The 20,328-nt window shown below is 48.3% G+C and overlaps 1 protein-coding gene across 5 annotated transcripts in view; it reads right to left on the reverse strand.

Annotated features, from left to right (window-relative positions):
- tcf7l2 (transcription factor 7 like 2) overlaps positions 1 to 20,328 on the reverse strand; it is a 59,210-nt gene that overhangs the window by 11,767 nt on the left and 27,115 nt on the right. For all 5 annotated transcript variants that reach the window (XM_008279114.1, XM_008279112.1, XM_008279113.1 and 2 more), the window contains 3 exons: positions 5,795 to 5,927; positions 3,311 to 3,413; positions 2,266 to 2,352 (listed from right to left, as the gene is read on the reverse strand). In XM_008279114.1, coding sequence (XP_008277336.1) covers positions 2,266 to 2,352; positions 3,311 to 3,413; positions 5,795 to 5,927 — 323 coding nt within the window. The remainder of the gene's footprint in view (positions 1 to 2,265; positions 2,353 to 3,310; positions 3,414 to 5,794; positions 5,928 to 20,328) is intronic.

The following is a 20,328-nucleotide window of genomic DNA, read 5'->3' on the forward strand; positions in this document are numbered from 1 at the left end:
AATTTAAGCAACACAGAGAGGGGAGACCCCCACCCATCCACCCACCCACCCCAACCCCGGGGCTCCTACGTCTCAATCTGAAAGGTAAGAATGGCTGCCGGGGAAGGGCTGGGTTGGGGGGGTCAGTGGCGCAGCAAGCCCAGTGTCAGCCAGTGCCATTTAATTGCCAGTGCGAGGCAGTAGCCCCCGTGCCTGTTTAATGTATAATGATCCGGCCGGTGCGCTTCTCCCGCTCCCCAGGAAAAGAGAGGAGCAGGATGATGGGGGGAACATATCAAAGGGCAGGCTTAAGCGTAAGGGGCAAAGGGGCCTTCACATCCACCCACCTGTCTCACACACACACACACACACACACACAATATGGGGGACCTGCACTGCCTCCAACCCCATTATCAAAATAATGTCTTTCATTTGCTCCGCTCACTGTCTCCACTCTCCTCGGCTCTTTTTTTCTTTTCTCCTCCCTTTTCTACAAGAATGTATTTTTTAACAGGACCTGGGTGTAAGGGGCTCATTGCAGGACTACGAGGTACCAGATTCATTCCCTGCATCCTAATTCAGTTCGGGGCTATGGCACAGGGGACTGATATGAAGCAGCGCTCTCCTGCAAAGACCTAACTCCCCGACAAGAGTACAAGGCCAGGATGTCTTTTCTCTCAGATTTCCTGCAGTCAGCCTGCTCGCTACAAATCGTTTGAGCTATCACAACAGTCTGGCCGCGCTTTGAACAAAACCAGCTAGCTGAAGGCTATGTATGGAGGGAGTCTGCTATTTTGCTGACACAATTAGACAAATTGTTACTCGATTTTGTCAGTTATTCCAATTTTTTTTTCCTCTACTTTGGTTGGAGGGTTTTTTGGGAGGGAAGTGAAGGGGGGGTGGGGGTGGGGGGTAGGATGTGCTAAACCCTTCCCATTCTCCAGAGAACTCCCAGAGCCCTCCATCTATTCAGTTATACTAATTCAATTAGGGGCCTCATCACAGGGCATTAGCTCTTCCCCATGGCCAGTCCCCCCCACACACCCCAGCCAGTATATTCAATTAGCTGCACTGGAAATAAGATGATCACAATGTAGAGGCTGTCATTAAGGGACCAAATTAGCAGTCACTTAAAGCCCAGGTTGGCTGGGTGCTGTTGCCAGATGCCAATGTCTGGACAGATCCAACATCTGACCCTCTGCACCTGAGACCTGCTGGGGATGGGCAGCGAGGGGCCGGTCCGACTCTGGTCCAGACTCCAGTCAGCTCACACGGTGTTTACATTTGAAGAAAGAAAACACTGAGCTCACAAACTCTGCCTTCCGCTGATTCTAAGGGTTATACTTTAAAAAAAGATCTCCCCCCTCCTTGCAACTGCTCCCTCCCTCCATCTACATGATCCATCAGTGTCACAGAGGTCTAAACAAGCCGCCCTCAGGAGCTGCTTTTCCAATCAGGCTGTAATTACACTAAAGCTTGGCTCCATCCCTCGACTCTGAACCAGCCCAGAGTCCCCTGCTGAAGGGGCATGTAGAGGGAGGAGGGAGGAGCAGTGGGAGTGGAGCGAGTGGGAGGCTGTTTGCTTTTTCTTTTTCAGCGTGTGTGTGTGTGTGTGTGTGTGTGTGTTGCTTTTTTGGCTCATCCAGACCCACAAATCACGGGCTTTTAGGCATCCAAAATTAATTATGTTCGCTTCCCACACAATATAGAGGACATGCATTCCTCAGGGGAACAATGAGGAGTTAAACACCAGCTGACAAACACACACACATGTATACAAGATGGCAACAAACACCCCCCCTCCCCCCCATGGGTGCACTAATGTCCACAGCAGCACTTGAACTGGACCCTAATGGGCTGCACCAAAGCGCTAGCCAAGTGTCAGGCCCCAGCTTATATCATGTAGTCCCCCTTCAAAGTGTTGCTGTTTGTTTATCTGTCTGGCTGCTCAAACTCACAGCAAGGACATGCCCCAGCTCATTTCAGATCTGCCTGACATGCAGTGGGGGTAAATGTTCTTCAGGGGCCTCATTAGAAAATGATAAATATAATTAATATTTGAGCATGCTAGCTGGAGCGCCACGCTGGAGAATTGGCCTTTTGAACACAGAGATGGGGAGTGCGAGCTCTCCTTAAGGGAGAAGTTTCTGCTCGCCGTCTGTGCACGTGAGCGTGAGCGTGTGCGTGTGTGTTGCTTGCCCTCACAGCCAACACAAACACACACATATGAGTGTGATGAGCGAGCGAGGAGGAGTGTGTGTGTTTAGCTCCTAGGGCTTAACTCACCTTGACATGGATGCGTTGACAGTGAGCGCAGTTGGGTAGGGGTGTCTAAAACCCCCTGTTGTGATTGGATAAACAGGTTGACCTTGCCTAGGAAGGGGGAAGAAAAGAAGAAAGACGAAAAGGTAAAGGATCAGGGTTGATGGAAGAGGAGAAGCCGAAGCCCTCTGTCTCTCACTTCTCCCCACCGTGGGCCTCTTTATTCTCATTTGATCAGGACAAAAATCTGGGGGATTGCAGAGTGCAGATCAAAGGGAGGAAAACTCTGAACAATTTGAATGCCACAAATCTTGATAGCAATGGCTAATTAAATTTCATAACCCTTCGCTCTGTGTCGACAGAGCGGGGCCCTGTTCCTCCCCAAGCTGGAACTAGGTGTTTTGTTGTGATAATTAAAGACGAAGCGCGGGTCTCTTTAATGGAGCCATCACACTAATTGAGGTCTACACATCCAAAGACAAACAATAATGAATGTAAATTTATACCAAAATAAAGTGCAGCAAATCAAAGGGCGCCATGGCTGCGCTCAGGGCCTCTCTCGGTATTTAGATCGCGGTGAGAAAACATTAAATTAACAGAGCTTAATTTGTAGCCTTTTGTCATATTAACAAGTGTTGACAAGAGTTACCAGGGGAGAGCCCCTATGTGGAATTGTGGGTAAAATACGGGCAATCACAGTTCATTACTCTAATTGAACCATACACACACATGCAAAATAGTATTCGCCACAAAATAGCAAGTTGAGGCTGGCGAGGGCCTGAGGAGGCTCCAGTGGGCCGCCGTGGTCCAGGAGCGAGCGTGATGGAAAGTTAGGGGTCAAGTTTAAGTTTGAGAGAGAAGAGCCGGTCCACGGGGACAAAGCAGAGACAGAGGAAGCTCCTGCTACGGTATACACAAAGCCAACATGCTCACTGTTTACTGCTTCTCTCTTTAATGACTCGTCTTCATGTGCACCTTCTGCTTATTAATCCTCTGAACACTTGGAGCCTGTCCACACAAGTCACAGGGGGATGCAATAGAAAGAGTAATAAAAAAAGGATTCGCTTACTGTGGTACTAACCATCCTAGCGGATGGGGAATCTGGCCGACGGTGCCAGGTGACAGTGGGTAATAAGGAGATATATCTGGAGGATGTGGAGGCCTTGGAATTCCTGTGGAAGAAACAGGATGACAGGAGCAGAGAGGAGGTGGACAGACGAGACGATGACAGAGAGAGAGAACCAAATCACGTCAGTGCTGAATTCATTCTTTGTTGATTTTTCACATCTGAACGGGGCAGACATCACAGGAGTGCAGATGGGAGGAAGAGGAGGAGGAAGAGGGCTTGTTGCTGGCATGTACACAGTGCTAAATCACACTTCCTGATCAAAGGGCTTTGAGGCGGCGCAGCGGCACAATGTGTTGGAAGAGGCAGAGGGGAGAGAGGTGAGGAGAAAACACCAACACCATTCTTGTCACATTTGTCTGGCGAATCAGGAGATTAATGATATAAAATGACTGAGGTTTAGAAGTTAACAAAACACAGCGATATGATTACAGCCTCCTCTGTGATCAGAGAGCTGCCAATAGCGGAGCAGCAACCCAGTCTGACTGCATTCCTGCTGCAGGACATGGACTGTACTGTATGTATATGCACGCACATGAATGGACCAGTACGAGTACGGATCAGCACCATCTGCTCTCAGTTTACTTCAACGCTTCTGCTTAACTCAGATTAACTTCAGCAGCTTTATATTCAGTGCAACCATCAGCTCCGGCACAATTAATGACAGTCTGAACCACGTTTTGGGGTCGCTGGTCTCCGATTGTTCCACTGATCCACACGTTTAGCGTAAAAAACAGCAGCGAAGCTTGTTTGTTATCCCCACTGACGAACAGTGACAAAGATGTCCAATTTAAGGACAGCTCTTTTTGAGGGCTTCGCCAAGCAATCACAGCATCCACGGTGTTGCTTTACTTTCTGTGGCAGCTGACAGGCGAAGAAACTGCATCGACAAGCTGCCCTGAATGAATGCCTTGAAAAGGTCTCGTACACAGCCGGGTGTAAAAATAACTTTGTCTCTCATGACAAACTTGAAACAGGGAACACTAGACATGTGTAACAGCGCGGCGGCGGTGGCAGGCGGGGAGGTGCGCTCAGCAGACCACAAACTCAGAGGCTTTCATTGTGGCTGATGTTCTTCCACAGCTGGCTTTGCCCGTGCCGCTGTGGTTGCAGGTATTCTGGCCGGTGCCACACAGCCAAAGTAAAGCCAGAGGGACGTCCCTCTCCACTGGTGATCTGGGCTGTCCACGTCCACACTGTGGCGTGCAGCGCGTGGCGTGCACCGCGTGGCGTGCACACCGCGGCGCGTGCACTGCGGCGCGTGCACCGCGGCACGTGCACCGCTTTGTGTCTACGTGGGGAAACTTTTCTTCGAATGCCGCTATAACAAAGGCACGTTCTATTAAAAAGGAACGCCTGAGAAACATTATCCCATCGCCACCCAGCGCTCAAGACCTAATATAGCTCATTAATTAATTAAACACTGTGCCCAATTAAGCAGCCCCATTAAGCACTACATTAAACAGCAGCTGGCACATTATTTCCCCTTTGTAAGGGCCATCGTAATAAGGGGACATTATTACCTAAAAACACTGACTGAATTCACCAGAGACCAGTGAAAAGCAGGAAATTATTCCCCACACTGGAAACGCATTAACCTGAAAGGACGGGCTGAATGACAGTTAACAGAATTAAGTGCCGGGTCAAGATGTTCACGGAAATGAATGAAATTACCTGAACATGTTTTCTGAATGTCTGTGGGCACACGGCTACGTCTGGACACTGACTGCAGCACCAAAGGAAGGAAACTGCACTTCTGACAAACACCGAGGTGGTGACAGAAAACCTGCACAAAACCTGAACAACGTGCTCCATCTTCCCTTTCATGGGAGCTTTTTAATACACATTTGAGGACAAGCTTCCAACAGCCCTCTGGTATTTAGACCGAGGAGCTCCAGCTCCAGCGGCTAACTCGTTTGGAATATTGGCAACTGGACTCGTGGTCATGAGAGTTCACGGCTGTTTGCTGAATTCCGTGTTTTACGAGAAGTTTACGAGCCACTGTTTGGGCTCTTGTTCTCAAATGTAAGGCCGCTTTTCCACCGAAACCACGATAATGAGCGTGATGGCTAAATCAATTAGAAACAGATGAGAGCAAGTTGTCAACAAGCAGCACTCGGGCTGACCTTGTCCTACTTCAACCATCACAGTCTTGTAAACAGGCACATTTATGAAGTCATCAAATAGGTAATTAATGGGAAAAATAAGCATTTCGTCTAATTGATTTTCACATTACCTGCATCGTGGCTTTTCAGTGATTGAACTGCTTTCTGAAGAACGTGTCTACAGACTCCATCATGCTTTCTAAGAGCTGACGGGTCTTCTCTAAGCTGTGGGAGCATGTTGCTAACTGAAGCTCTGCTTTGCATATAGATCTCCACATGTCAGCTGAAACATGGACGCAGTGCAGAAACACTCAGGCTTTACCTGTTTTGGGATCCACGTCTGTCTGTAGGTGAGGTGGGGGGTTCCCCGGTGTGAAGTGCTCATTGCTGTAGGTGATCAGAGGCGTGAGAGGGTGCACATGGTGGGGGTGCTGTACCACTGGAACCTTATTAGACTGAGAGAGAGACGAAGGAAGAAGAGAGAAAAGAGGGGGAGAGGAGGACAGGGTGTTAATATTTGGGTTCGGGTTAGAGATTGCAGGCGCCTGCCACAGAATTACAACTTGGTCTCAAAGTTCTCAAAAGAGGAGCTATCAACTTCTGGGTACACGCGAGGCGCCAAACCGCCAAAGCCACAGCGAAAATAGCATGGTTTGTAATTAAAAACACTTCTGTGGTGTCACTCTGGAATCCAGTAACACAATCTAAGAGGCTTGGGGGAACGCCAATTCACATTTAGGTTTGATGTGTGATGAGGCACTTTTAACCGCGGTTGCAGTCAAGTAATCGATCATCTGTAAACCACGAAATCAAGGCAGCGCGTGTAAATCCACAGTCATTAGCCGCTCGGCTCGGCTCTCCAAGCCTCCTTCCATCCTCCCCTCTTCCTCGCTCCCCTTTCCCCCCCATCTATTCCCCCAGGGCCCGGCTCATGGAGGGTATGGGTGTATTGTAATAAAAGGGTTAGGAGAGAAGAGGTGGGGCCCAAAATCCATTTCTGCATTTTTGCCAAATTAGTTTTAGCTATGTAATCTTCTCTTTGTGCTCCTAAGTGGTGCAGGCCCCCTTTTTTCAATTACCCAAAGATTACAGTGGAGCTGTAGGGGTGTGCTGCCGTGGGCCCCCGTGTTAACCGGAGCTCAGCCCCTCTCATCAGGCCGGGCCGGGACGGAGACTAATACACACAGTCCCCCGACCACCAGATAACCAGATTAGAGCTCTGCTGTAGATTAGGCTGGTGGCAGAGGCTGCTCTCGCCTCTTTACCCACACATCCTTATCCTGCCCTCAGCAGTCAAAGAAGCAGCACTAATCAGGCTTATCATAACATGGATGATATGTTCAGGGGAGAGGACTGAGACACCAAGCTGCTCGTGTGTGTGTGTGTGTGTGTGTGTGTGTGTGCTCTCTCGTAGGCCACACACCCTCATTAGCGACTTTAACCCATGCAAGAAAGGAGAAAAAAAGCTCCACTGTGGCACATTTCCAGCAGACTTTGAAAAACCTTAATGGGACTAGATGTTAGCAGGGGGGCACACACAGAAGATGCTCAGTTGCCGATGCTCATTGACAATACAAATGCAAAGCTGTGGGCCCAGGGCAAGACAAATGCGAGCGGCGCTTAATGCTGCAAACTAATCAGCCGCTCGGCCGTTTGAGGCCGCAGTTCATCTCAGGTTTGGTGTGAGAGCCTGAAACAGCCACCGTCCATTCAGAGCCCCGTGCTAAATGTTCAGCTAAAGCAGTGGCTGCTACCAGCACGGCCGTCCAGACCGCTGTGCTGCAGTGGCGGTGGTGGGGGAGTGTGTGCTGGGGAGGGGGGCATTCCCTATTGCCGTGGTCCCAATGAAAGATTAATGAACCCCAGCAGAACTCCAGGGAGGCAGAGAGACTCCTGGGACTCATTCACAGCCCTGAGCTGAAAAGGCTAGGGGAGGGGAGGGGGGAGGAAGGAAGGGAGAGGGGTTTGGGGCAGGTGGGGGGGTATATGTGTTTGTGTGTCAGGGGTTGGGGGGGTGGATTGGTTGGGATTCGTTAAGAAGAAACAGAAAGCCAACGTTGCATGTGGACCAGAGGGATGGAGGAAACAAAACCACCAGGATGGAGGTTATGACAGCTGATGAGGCGGCAGCTACAAGATGGCCTCTGTCTCCCCCCTCTCACCTCTAACCTCCTCCTTCACGACTCCCCGCTCCTCCCTCGGGTAATGATGTGAAAGAATGTTGTCAATTCTTCATCTCTGTGCGCTGAGAAAAGCTTTAGTGGCCATTTAAATGAGTTCTTTTGTCCAGGCAGCCCGGCCATTGAGGAGCCAGTTCAGAATGGCCGTCCACTGAGTCCACATTTAGACACAGGGTGTTGGAGGGTGGGGGGCTGGAGGCCAGACGATTTACATCATAGTCACTTGTGGTCTAAGAGTGTGCGCTTTTTTTTTCTTCTTCTTCTTCTGAAAAGCCCAGAGTGATGCAAATAGCAGCGGGCTGGACTGACAGCTGCCTGCAGCCGGTTCAGCCCGTTACAGGCAACAAGAACACGGACTGAAGTTTTGCTGTAAGTAGGTTGCTGGCTTTTAGTAAGTCTGCTGAAACAAGTGCATTCACTCAGAGACCTTGGTCCTCAGCTCCCATCCTGTGATGGGACCTGACGCACACGTCGGCATCAGCTGACGCCTTCCATCAGCTCGTCCTCACGGCCTCCCATCAACGCACAGCAACATCCACTCCGTCTCCCTCTGCTGACGTCAAAGCAGCACCCGGTGGTCTCTGCGGAGAAAGGGAGGCCCAGCACCTGCCCTGTAGCCACGGCGGGACAAAGCGAGCCGGGCCTCGTCTGGCAGGCTGCTGGGTGCTTCAGCCGCACAGAGCCCACAGAGCCAGAGCAACAAAGGCAGGCGACGTGGGAGGCTTTCACTCTCCCTGTTCCACATAAGCCAGGGGAAAAGAAAGAACACTTCCTGCCCCCGACACCCCCGCTGACTTGCATCCTTCCTACCACCTCTGTCGTTACAACAAACAAATACAGAGGAAATCAAACGCGCTGCTCTCCAGACATGATAACCAGATTTCTGAGTGTCAGAAAGAGATTCAAAAGACCCTGCAGAAAAATTTAAGGGCATCCTCTTGTATGAACATCAATGAACACATTTAGTCTTTCCACATCCAGGACACATCCAGCACCTGCCTGCTGAAGAAGAAGAAGAAGAAGAAGAAGAGGAAGAAGAAGAAGAGGAGGAAGAAGAAGAAGAGGAAGAAGAGGAGGAAGGCCGGTGCAGTGAAGGCCACACACCTAAACACACACAGAAGCAGCAGCTGTGGCCTCTGGTTCTGATCTCGATATGGCCTCTGTTCACTTCTTCTGGGCTCATATGCTCCTGAAACAGAGTCGCTGTCGTACAGTCACTGTGATCACAGCTTCTCTGCACTTCCTGTGAATTGACTGATGGATAACAACAAGCTATTCCTCGGTCTCCAAACTTCTCAACATCCAACTCTGCAAACTCATTTCCCCACCAGAGGTGATAAATGTTCCCTCCAGCGGCCGGCTGCCTAACGCCGGCCGCCGCCGTGTCAGAAGAGCCCTTTGGACCAATGAATGAGCTGCTTCAAGTCAGAGCTCTGGGGAGGGAGAAGGGGAGGAAAAGTGACAGCAGGACGGAGTAAGACAAAGGGAGGGAGGCACAGAGGTGGAGGCCGGACAGGAAAAAGCTGTTGGCCTTGCATTTCCGCCTGGTGGCACCTCGCAGGGCCAATTTGAGGCCTAAATGTGAAGGTGGCGACCTGGCGGGCCCAGTGGGCGGCCGGGCAGGGGGCCGGAGCCTCCGTCTCCTGCTTCATGTCATGATATGATGAGTTGTCACAACAGCCTGCGGGGCGCTAATGAGCTGTAGTGAGGCCGGGGCAGGGGCAGGGGAGGCCGGGGGGAGAGCACCGGCGTGGGGATGACAGTGCCGTGATGGATTGGGCTCCTCCAAATTCCAAAGCAAGCCAGATCGCTGCCTGTCCCCCTCCCAGCCTCACCCAGCACAGGGTGGTCCCGTCCAGAAGGCAACGGAAGCACCACACCGGGCAGCACCGGGCAGCACCGGGCAACACCGGGCAGCACCGGCAGCACCGGGCAACACCGGGCAACACCGGGCAGCACCGGGCAGCACCGGGCAGCACCGGGCAGCACCGGGCAGCACCGGGCAGCACTGGGCAGCACCGGGCAACACCGGGACGGGGCACTATCTGGGTGGAGCAAAAACCCAGAGCACAAACGGCGCCAATCGAACGCATCGTCTGGTGTCGCTCGGTGACATTTGTTTACACGATGGCTGTGGTCCTGTGGGAGGCGTAGAGCGCCCCCTCCAGGCCAAAGATCTCCATCTGCAAGCAAACATCACATCACACCAGCTACACACTCACACACACACACACACACACACACAAACACACTCACACACTCACACACACACTCACATACACACACACTGGTCCTGGTAGCTCAGTCAAATCAATCCTCAGATTCAGGCGGTCTGAAGGACTCCTCAGAGATGAACAGCGATGGGATATGAAATGTTCCCACAAATTAGAGGCTTATCGGACCTTCCAGCGCGCCATGCTGATTAAACCCTGCTACATTACACACATTTCTTCTTTTTGTTAATCATGAGAAGAGAGAGAAAGAAGAAAAAACCCTCCACAATATGAAGAACCTGGGGATTGTAGGGGGAGGAAGAGGATTTAAAAAGCAGATATGGAGGTGTTGATCAGTTTTCTCTGGCAGAGAAGATGCGTCTCTGAGGGCAAGAGGCTCCCGAGACCACACTATATTTAAAAGTTAATCTATTCACTTTGCTGCAGTGACATGCCGGCTGCTTGATCAGAGCGCTGAACAAAAATATTATGTGGGCCAGAGCCTTTGCTCCCCTTCCTCCTGCTCTCTTCGCTCGCACTCAAGTCGTTCGTCACCATTTATTTTCGCTTCCCATCTTTGATAGTCGGCACATCAAATAGAATCGCAGAAAGGACATGTTCGGATATGTCACAGATAAATAAAGCTGCGCACAAATAGCTTAAATATGAAGTGGTGTTTGGTAGAACTGTTGTATTCTGTGAAGACAAATCGCCTCTTAGACACACGTGCCTTAAAGCTTTTCCCTTTTCAGCGCAAACAGCCTCTTGAACTGCCATACCTGAGCTAAAGGGGCTCTCTGAGAGGTGATGTTGTATCGCCGTGTTAAGAGCCACGCTGAATTCTGCCTTTTGAAATGCAATCAGCTCCTCACAATCCCAGTTGAAAGCCAAGCAATTAAGAATGTGAATTGGATGGCAACATTAACAAAGGATATGCTAATGTGTGAGCTTATTGAAATCTGATTTTTACATTTCATGGTTAAGACATGAGCTCCATCAAATAATGTTTTGTCAAGTAAACAGTGTTCCTCTGGAGACAGATCCAGTCTCTGAAAACGCACTTAAATCAAATAAAAAATTAGATGTTTTATTTATGGAGCCTTTAAAATTATTTAGATTCTTTAAAATAAATTAAAGAAAGTGTTGAGCAGCATTGCACACGTGGATGATATACTACTGATCAGGAGGATGCACGAATGTCCAGCGTGACTGGTTTACAATCAGATGACCACCATCCTGCCTCCCCCTCCTCAGCCTCCCACTGCCAACCTGCAAACCTCAACAGCAACCTGTCAGAGAGCGAAGCCCGGAGCAGCCGATCCGGCTGCAGAGAGCGAAGCCCGGAGCAGCCGATCCGGCTGCAGAGAGCGAAGCCCGGAGCAGCCGATCCGGCTGCAGAGAGCGAAGCCCGGAGCGGCCGATCCGGCTGCAGAGAGCCGGCGAGCAGAGCTGCAGTTACTCACCCAGCTGCTCAGATTGAGGTGCCAGCAGCCCACCTGCTGGAGGAGCGAGAGCCCGGGGCCTACCACTCCTGCCTTGGCTCCCGTCTCCTCCGGCCCGGCTGGAGCTCCATCCCGCGGGTACATGACCCCCTCGGTCCCACCCCCGCCCCCGTCTCCTCCTCCTTCCACCTGGCCCCCCCCAGCTCCTCCTTCCTGCCTACGCCGGGGAGAAGCCCTCTCGCTTCCCTTGGCCGCTCCTCTCCTCCACTTCTCCTCCTTCTTTGTCTGTTTCTGTCTTGGCTCCTTCCTCCACCGGGCATGTGTGGTGCTGCCGTGGAGGTGGCGGCGGCGGCGTGGTGGGGTGTGTGCTTATCGTCCCCCCTCTGTGAGCAGCCAGCTGACCATTGTTCCCCCAGGTTCTGACATTAGAGCTGAGTGTGTGTGAACCTCTTGTAGAGGCTCTGAGGCCTCGCGTTGCCCACAAACACACACACAGTCACCACAGCCCTCCCCACCCACCCACATCCATGCCTTCAAAAAAGAAGAAGAAAAAATCCCCCAAAATCCTTCACTCTAACCACAGCGGCCGGCTCTTAGCAGCCAGCAGTCTCCTCTTCTTTCTCAGGGAAAGTTTTGATGCCGGTGACAAGAAGTAGAAGAAGTGAAGCGGCAGAATGTGGACAGAGAGAAGCAGCAGATGAGTGTGAGCAGCTCCTCAGCACTGCAGCCGTCTTCCCACCAGCAACACTCCAGAAAAAATAAAATATATACTCACAAACACACACACTCACAAAAATGAGTTATTACCCAAATCCCTGCTGTACGGTGGTTGTGTGTGTGTGTGTGTGTGTGTGTGTGTGTGTGTGTGGGCTCTGCTGTGCCTCCAGGATGCCCAGAGACGAACTGGCAGCTTGAAAAGCTTTGGCTACAAGGTAAAGCGAGCAAAGCGAGAGACGGAGACAAAGAGGAGAGAGCAGGAGAAGGAGAGAGAAGGAAGAAAAAAAAGGAACAAGACACAACAACATCCACAAAGGGAGGGCAGCGCAGCAAAGTGTGGCCAACAGTGGCTTCATGTGTGTGATGCTGACAGTCCCTCTTCAGAGGCGCCTTCTGGGGGAGGACGCCGAGAGCACGACGTCTTCACTGACACGGACGTCGTCGCCGTGGCACCTCTCCTCGCCATCTCCCTCTTTCTTTATTCTCATATTTTTCTCCATGCTTTCTTTTTCTTGCTCCAAACAATAGCTCAGAGTGGAGAACAATCCCTCTCTTACCTCCCCCCTCCTCACCCTCCTCACCCTCCACTCCATTCAAGGTTCATGTGAACAAGGCCTCCAGCCCCCCCCCTCCTCCTTTTTTTCCTCTGCAACTATTTCACCCTCAGAAACCTTTATTATTCTCACTGAGCGCTGAAACCCAGCGATACGCTTCCTGACGGACGGCAGGCCCGTCTGTCGGCTCTGAAGCGCAAAGAGGTTCTGAAAGATCCGCCATCGGTGCTGAAGAGACGCAGTGGAGGAGGACTTCCTTCATGCACCACGGCTAACATCTCAAAATTACATTATTATTATTATTATTGTTTTTATTATTATTGTTGTTTTTATTATTATTGTTTTTATTATTATTATTGTTTTTATTATTGTTGTTTTTATAGTTGTCGTTATTGATATTATGATGATGATTATTATTATTATTATCGTTGTCGTTCTAGATATTATTATTATGATTATTATTGTTATTGTTATTATTATTATTATTATTATGTGTAAACAATTTAAAATATTCCCTAAATGTAAAAAAATTCCATCTTTTCATCAGAACATCTGAATCGTTTCCTCCTGATCTGATGCAGAGAAAATCATTTTTTCCACATTAAACATTTAATTCTTCAGCAATATTATGAAGATGTTTGATAAACAGAAAACACTCATTTTAAAAATGCTACATAATGAATAAAATGCATTTGTCACAGCAGGAAGTAAATTATGAGGAAAACATGTGAAGTGCTCTAAACGTGACAGCCATGTGAATTTCTCCATCCCATAATTAACTAGACTTGTCATTCTTTAATGATCTTTTATAATCTTTAACTACCTGGACCTGACTAATGACCACGACAAATTAAATATTTATTGAATAAATTATTGCCATCCAAGCACAGTAACATTTAATATATTTTTAATGGAGCCTAATGAATGACACTGATGAACAAAATAATGAAGAGAAATTAAGCACATTAAAGAAATCCCAGGTAACAAATCTGTTCAATTGAAGCGATGCTCAGCTGGATGAAGACGTTTGGTTTTTTTTTTTTAAGTTGGCAGCATAAACAATTAAAACTTGTCTTTTAATTCGACCCAGACGTTGCTGCTGCTCTCCTGCCGCTGTGAGGACCCTGCTCTTCCCTTGGCCTGCAGCAGGCAGTCCTGAGGCCCTTAGAGCCAAAACAAAGCCCTGGGAATGTCCTTTACACAACTTGGACAATAGCGCCGGGGCTCCAGCTTGACAAGTAAAAGAGCTCCGACAAGGCGGTGGCTAATTGCCTGCCCTCCCTCCATTCAGCCGCCCTGCCACACTCCTGCCATCTCCTTTTGTCCCACGTGCACTTTCTTAAGTAAACTGCCAGTTCGCCAGCGAGTGATGGACAGCTCCCAATCACCGGCCACAATGGCATCAGCGCCACAACACAAGAGAGCAGAGGGGCGACGAGGAGCAAAGAAAAGGAAAGAAATACTCCGCTGTCTAAGATGTTCGCACGAGACCCAAAAGTGTGCGAGAAAAGAAAGAAGAAGAAAAAAAAAAAACTAAACTAAACCAAAAAAAAAAAGCGAGAACAAAAAACTTTGAGAAAACAAGGAAATGGAACAACCTCTGACCTTTACCGAGCCGCCGTGCTCTCAGATGGACCCGAACAATTACAGACAAAAAACCCAAAACAACTTCAAAGTCTGGGTTCTGCTCCAGCATTTACCAGAATTATTATATCACAGCACAATTATGGAATTTACAAAAATTGCATTTGATTAAAAAATACAATAACTAAAGATTTTACACATGAAATAGAAAATAATATGCAAAATACGAAAGAAATAATAAGTGTGATTTATGAGGATTAACAGAAGCAGAGAGACGCAGCAGGTCAGAGCAGCGATCAAACCACTCACATCTCAATCCTAATCCAATAAATATTTTAAACTGACTCAATATAAATCATGCCTGGTAATAATTTGATTTAATAAAAATGTGTTTTACCGCAAAATCAGCAGCGATCATATTTAGTTTGATGTCTTGGGATAATGCAGCCCTGTCAGGCTGTCAGGACAAAGCAATCAAACAGTGCCTTTCATTATCCAAATTGTCAATCTGTCACTTAGCAACATAAGTGGTATAAATTGCCAAACGGAGCCCAGAAAAATATCCATGAATAAATTCAATCACAACCTAATATTTAAAGTCAAACAAGCGCGAGGAAATAAAACAGAGCAGTAATTAAAATGTTGAAAAGTCTTACCATTTAAAAGAGCTGTATTTGGGATGCTGCTCGGTTCCTGGTTAAAACAAGCATGCTGGCACTCATGGTAGTGCACAGACTCCAAGCAGACTCCCACCACCATGTCAGCCACTAATCCACTGGGGGGCAGCACCTCATCTACAGCAGCCCCTCGCTAAAGCCCGATGGGTTAAGCCGATAAGACAGCGGCCGGAGGACCGGGCGAGAGCCAAGGCGGCGCTGGAGCGACTTAGGACGGCGGCTCTTCAGGTCCCAGAGCGCAGAGGACGGCAAGCGGCGGCCGGGCGGGCTGGCTGTTCACTCGCAGCCGCCGCCGCCGCCGCCGCTGCATGCATTTAAACGCACTCAGGCTCGCGCTGCTCTGCTCGGCGTTCGACCGGGACTCCCTCTTTCCCCCTCGCCCATCTTCATATCCCCCCTAATAAGCTCTTTTGTGTCCATCTCTCTTTCTTTGATAAGTTGAAAGAACAACAAAAAGAGGGAGAGAAAGAAAAGGCTTTCATTCAGCGGCTTGGCAGACATAAAGGTGGTGGAGTGCCGTCTATAGGAGTTGCCCTAACTTGGCTAAACTCAAGCAGCGGGGTGTCTCTCGTCATGTCATTAATCCCCAAAACTAGCCACGCTCCATTCACCGCTAGTCACACTAAATTAAATGCAAAATCAAAAACACAAACGCTGGGCAGAAGAAGTGTCAGAAAAAAAAAAAGCCAGGCTAGAGAAGCGTCCCGATCCAGGGCAAAGGGTGTGTGGTGCTGCAGCCACGCTGCCCCGAGTCCTGCCCGGCGCTAGCCCCACCGTTTGATGTGGGAAGCCCCGGAAAAAACACAGCCACACAAACGACAAAAAACAAGAAGAAAAAGAGACATTTATGACCAAAAAGCGGCTGTCACTGGAGAGCAGGCTGCTGCACCTCCAGCTCTCCTGCCTGAACTCTCTCAAGACAAGTGAGGGGAAAAGGAGCCCAACTCCAAAGCCAGACCTGCCAGACAACAAGGCAACAAGAGCAGTTAAAACAATACCAAAAACACTAATAAATGGATGCACGCCGTGGAGGCTTTTCAGGAGAGCTGGCAATAGAAAATTCAAGCCGGCCAACTGGTGGCTTGAAGAGAGGAAGCCCACTCTTAAAGCCGTGATCCGACCATCCACTAAACCACCGCTGTGAGCCTTTTAACCACAGCAGAAAAAAATTACTATTGATCTTCAAATGGCGATAATTGAAAAGATCAAAAAGATTAAACAAAAAAAAGGAGAATGTGCTGACTTACCATGTTATGCTCCTTTTTTGTTGTAAGTTTTTGTTTAAATAAAAAAAAATATTTGCTCAAAGATGCAGCATTGGAGGTGTCAAATTTTTGTAGCCGTCTCTTGATCGTATTACTTCCACAGTCCTGGTTTCCAATGCGTCTGAACTTTTTCCCTTTCTCTTTTATTTTGTTTGTGGTACCTAGCCTTTTTTTCCCCTGCTTAAGACTTTAAAAGCCTTCAGCTCAGTAAAGCAGCACAAATTATCTTGCCACCTTGCTCAGCTCTGATGCTTTGGCCGCTAACTTTGGAAGGCCCTTTACTACTGCATCAAAATTAGCATTGTCAAAGCAGTTAATGAATATTAATATTGTATTTGTCATTGGAGCTGGCCCATTGCTGAACTCCAAGTCATCCATCAGGGACAAGATTAAGCACACAATTATTTCTGACTGACAGGGACCAAATCTGGAAGATTTTTTTTTTTTCCTCCAACAATTTAAAGAAAAAGACACAACATCATCTTAAGGTACCTCCCATGAGACGAGACAAGATTAATACACTTTTAATGAAGCAAGATTTCATGGTGCATGAACAGCAGGAACCTCAGAAAAAAGGAGAGGAATATAGAAATATTTTCACTCCATTTTAACCATTTTCTGAGGATGGCATTTATAAATTACAACTGATTCTGATGACAGGAGACAAAATGTTAACTCAAAGAAAATCCTTTTTTTCTTCTTTTGATGAACTACAACAGATTTATTCTGCTTGATTTTTTTCATAAGCTCTGGATTTGGTTTTTCACCTTTGTTGGAACATAAAGATAAGAAAAAAAATATTGAGACGTACGAGCGCTGAGAACGTCGCTAAATTTAACATGAAACATTCATTAAAATCCTGGACCTGCAGCGCTCTCGGCAGAGCCGGCGGAGCTCCGACCGCTGAGGACCACACAGGCAGCAGCCTGCATCAGCACCACCCGCTGCAGCGCTGCAGCTCCGTCCTCCAGCCTCCCCCCAGAAGCAGCACAACGTGGCCGCCGCCGTGGCCGTGGCCGCCGCCGTGGCCGCCGCCGTGGCCGCCGCCGCGCTGTCACACACGGCTCCCTGCACGCTCCACAAACCTTCATCAAACACGCCACCACGCACAGCTTCACATGTTCTCCTCATAAGCTGAAAATTATTTCTGGAGTCATTTAATAAATCTCAGCATTTTATTTTTATTCAGACAGAAAGTGAGCTGCAGAATGAAGCCGGTGACATTTCATCTTCTTCACCCACAATCAGCTTTTATTCAGCTTTTTTTTTTTTACACTATTTTATGAATCAAACCATTTCTGCTTTATTGTAAATTCTCAGAAATCAGAGTCGAGTTTTTGCAGCATCGGCCCTTATTATTATTATTATTGTTATTATTATTATGATTATTATTATTTTATTTTTTTTCCTCTTTACTCGATTACCTGACGACTTTCCTCGGCTCGCTGAGGGGAACGGCCAAACACTGAATCTTATTTGGGTCCAATTAAAACTTATTTTTCTGTTTGCGGCCTCTCACAAGAACACGCTATAAAATAAAAAGGGGGGAGAGCGCTGACGGGTCGCTCTAAAAATGGCAGATGTGGGGCAGTAATGCCAGCAGCCCGTGAATCGGTGTGAGTGGGGGTCAAGCTGCGGCTCACCTCGGAGCGCCGGGCCCCCGCCGACCACCCTGCCGGCTCCCTAATGCCATTAGCAACCCTTAGATGAACATACTAAATTGGCCTTTTGTTCTCCAGGTGCCGATCCGGCCTCACCAGCTCGCTGGTATCACGGCACCAAATACAGATGGTGCTGCCTTGTTCTGAAATGAATGGCGCGCTGAAGAAAGCGCTCCTTCTTCCCGGGTCTTCCGTCTCCAAAAGCCGTCGGCATCACAATTTCTTTTTTCCAGCAGCCCGATTTACTTTTAAAACTCTAGATTTCACTTTCTCACATCCTGACTAATTTATAGATGCTAAAATGTGAATTAAACGTGTGCTGCTAAACACATCATTTACTATTAAAATGTAGGATTTGTATTTACAGGATCTTCCAATGAGAGCAGCAAAGAATGAGAAATGCAGCAAAACCAGAAAATTTGGAATTAATTTTAAAAATTAATTCCAGATTTTATTTGTGTTTTAATTATTATTTCGATTAAATAATTTGTCGCCAAAACTATCAGAGAATCAAAAATATGTAATGTGCAGTCGTGCACATGAATAAATAATAAAACAGGAACGAGACGGACGCAAAACACAGATCTGAAAATTCAGAAGACTGCGAAGGAATGCCGTAAATTAAATTCTAATTAAACAAATGATCTTTTAATTGTTGTGATGCTGATGAGGCCGTCTATGAACACAGGCGCCGGCGCCGCCACTTGATTCGAGCTGAGAGCCGAGAACAGGTCCAATCTGGGTGAGGAGGAGAGACGGCAGCGAGCGGAGCAGGCAGCGCCGTGGCCCAGCGTGATCACATCAGCGCTGGTATCAAATTAACTCTCTGACTTTGAAATTTATTGATCTGCTATTAAGACACTAGTGAACTTGATGAAGTGAGTGCTGTAGGTGACTGTGGGACTTCAAAGTCTTGCAGCAGCCACATAAAACAAGCGCCTTTGATCCGCGCTGCGCTCCTCCGATCTGGAGAGGGGCTTCAGAGGAACCCCCAATTCTGCTCTCCTCTCTTCTCCCTCTCGCCCCGGAGCCCGGCTCCAGCTCTCTTTCCCTTTTCTCCACGTCTGCTGATGCCCCAAGAACCAGCCGAGCGCCGGTGCCACACCACGTTCAATCGCACCGCGTTTTACAGAATAGTTAGCGAGTGGAGAGCACAGCGGCGTACGGTGGCGCTCACAGATCTGTTCTGATTCACCACAAATCAGAAAACCAACACACACACACACACACACACACACGAGCACAGAAATGCAATATGATGTCAAAACAACTCCTAGAATAAGGCGGCCATCTAAGCGTATTGGCATTAAAATTCAGTGTCGATAAGAAGGGGATTCTTCATGCCAAATACGGCATGTAATAAGGTCGGCGATGAGAGAGACAATGCAGAGTGGGAGATAGCAGCACCATTGTGTGCTGAATGCATCCCCCTCTCCGCTTAAGGCACTCTTCCCACTACATTAAATACTGTGTGCTGCCAATCACACCTGCTTTTTTTCATTTCGTGCCACTGGGTGGAGGTAGTAGTTAATGTTTCCACCATGCGCTGAGCAGACACAACCCACCACTGGCCCCAGAACAGCCTCAGCGCTCCTCGCCAGCGTTACGGGACAAACGCAAAAATAAAAACACACCAAGAACAAAAAAAAAAGCAAGAAAACTCGACTCATTCGTTCCTCCTGATTTTGCAGCTAAACTGCAGAACTGAGAAGCTCCGGCTCAGCTTCACCCTCGGCTGAGCTGCTAACTTAGCAGCACTGAGTAAAATAAATATTAACGGCTAAATTAATCATCGGCAGGACAGTGTTTGCGCTCAGGCTCCAGCGCTCAAAGGCAGGGTGTGTGTGTGTGTGTGTGTGTGTGTGTGTGTGTGCACTTGGAGTGCCGGGGCTAAGCTGCGTCTGTTTAATTAAGAGGGGTAAAACAGATGACAAATGCGAGACAGTTAAACATTTAATGTGTGCTTATCTCCCCCCTCATTTATTTAGTCGCAGCGATTCAGAGTGGGTGGCGTTTAGGAGTGATGTGGCGGCGAAACGCAGCCCGGCGTGCCGAGGAGTCAGCAGGCAGCACGCAGCCAGTTCCTGACAATTGTTCTGACGTTTTGCAACTTAATTCTGTTTGATGAGAAAAGAAAGGATTAGGTGATAAATCAAATAAACACAAATATGGACTCTGCTACACAGCTGTTTCTGAAAAGCAACGGGAAGGAAAAAAAAAAGAAGAAGACGACGAGTTTCAATGTAAATGACACGGTGTCACTTAATTATGGATATAATATTTTTAGCAGCATTGCCTAAATTGTCAAAACAAACCATGCAATTAAAAATGCAACCGCATCAAAGGCCTCGGCTTCTCCTTCATTCCACCTGACAAAGATTTAATTTTTTCTCTGGTTGATCCCCATTGTGCATCTCGCGCTGATGCACATTGCCTAGAGTCAATGTCAAATCCCAGCTCCAAAAGTCCCGCAAAAAATACAGAACGAACAGCGCCCGCGGCACACACACACACACACACACACACACACACACACACACACACTCCCTTTACTCAACCCACT

The sequence above is a fragment of the Stegastes partitus genome, unplaced genomic scaffold, assembly GCF_000690725.1.
Source record: "Stegastes partitus isolate 25-593 unplaced genomic scaffold, Stegastes_partitus-1.0.2 Scaffold145, whole genome shotgun sequence".
Classification (NCBI taxonomy): Eukaryota; Metazoa; Chordata; class Actinopteri; family Pomacentridae; genus Stegastes; species Stegastes partitus.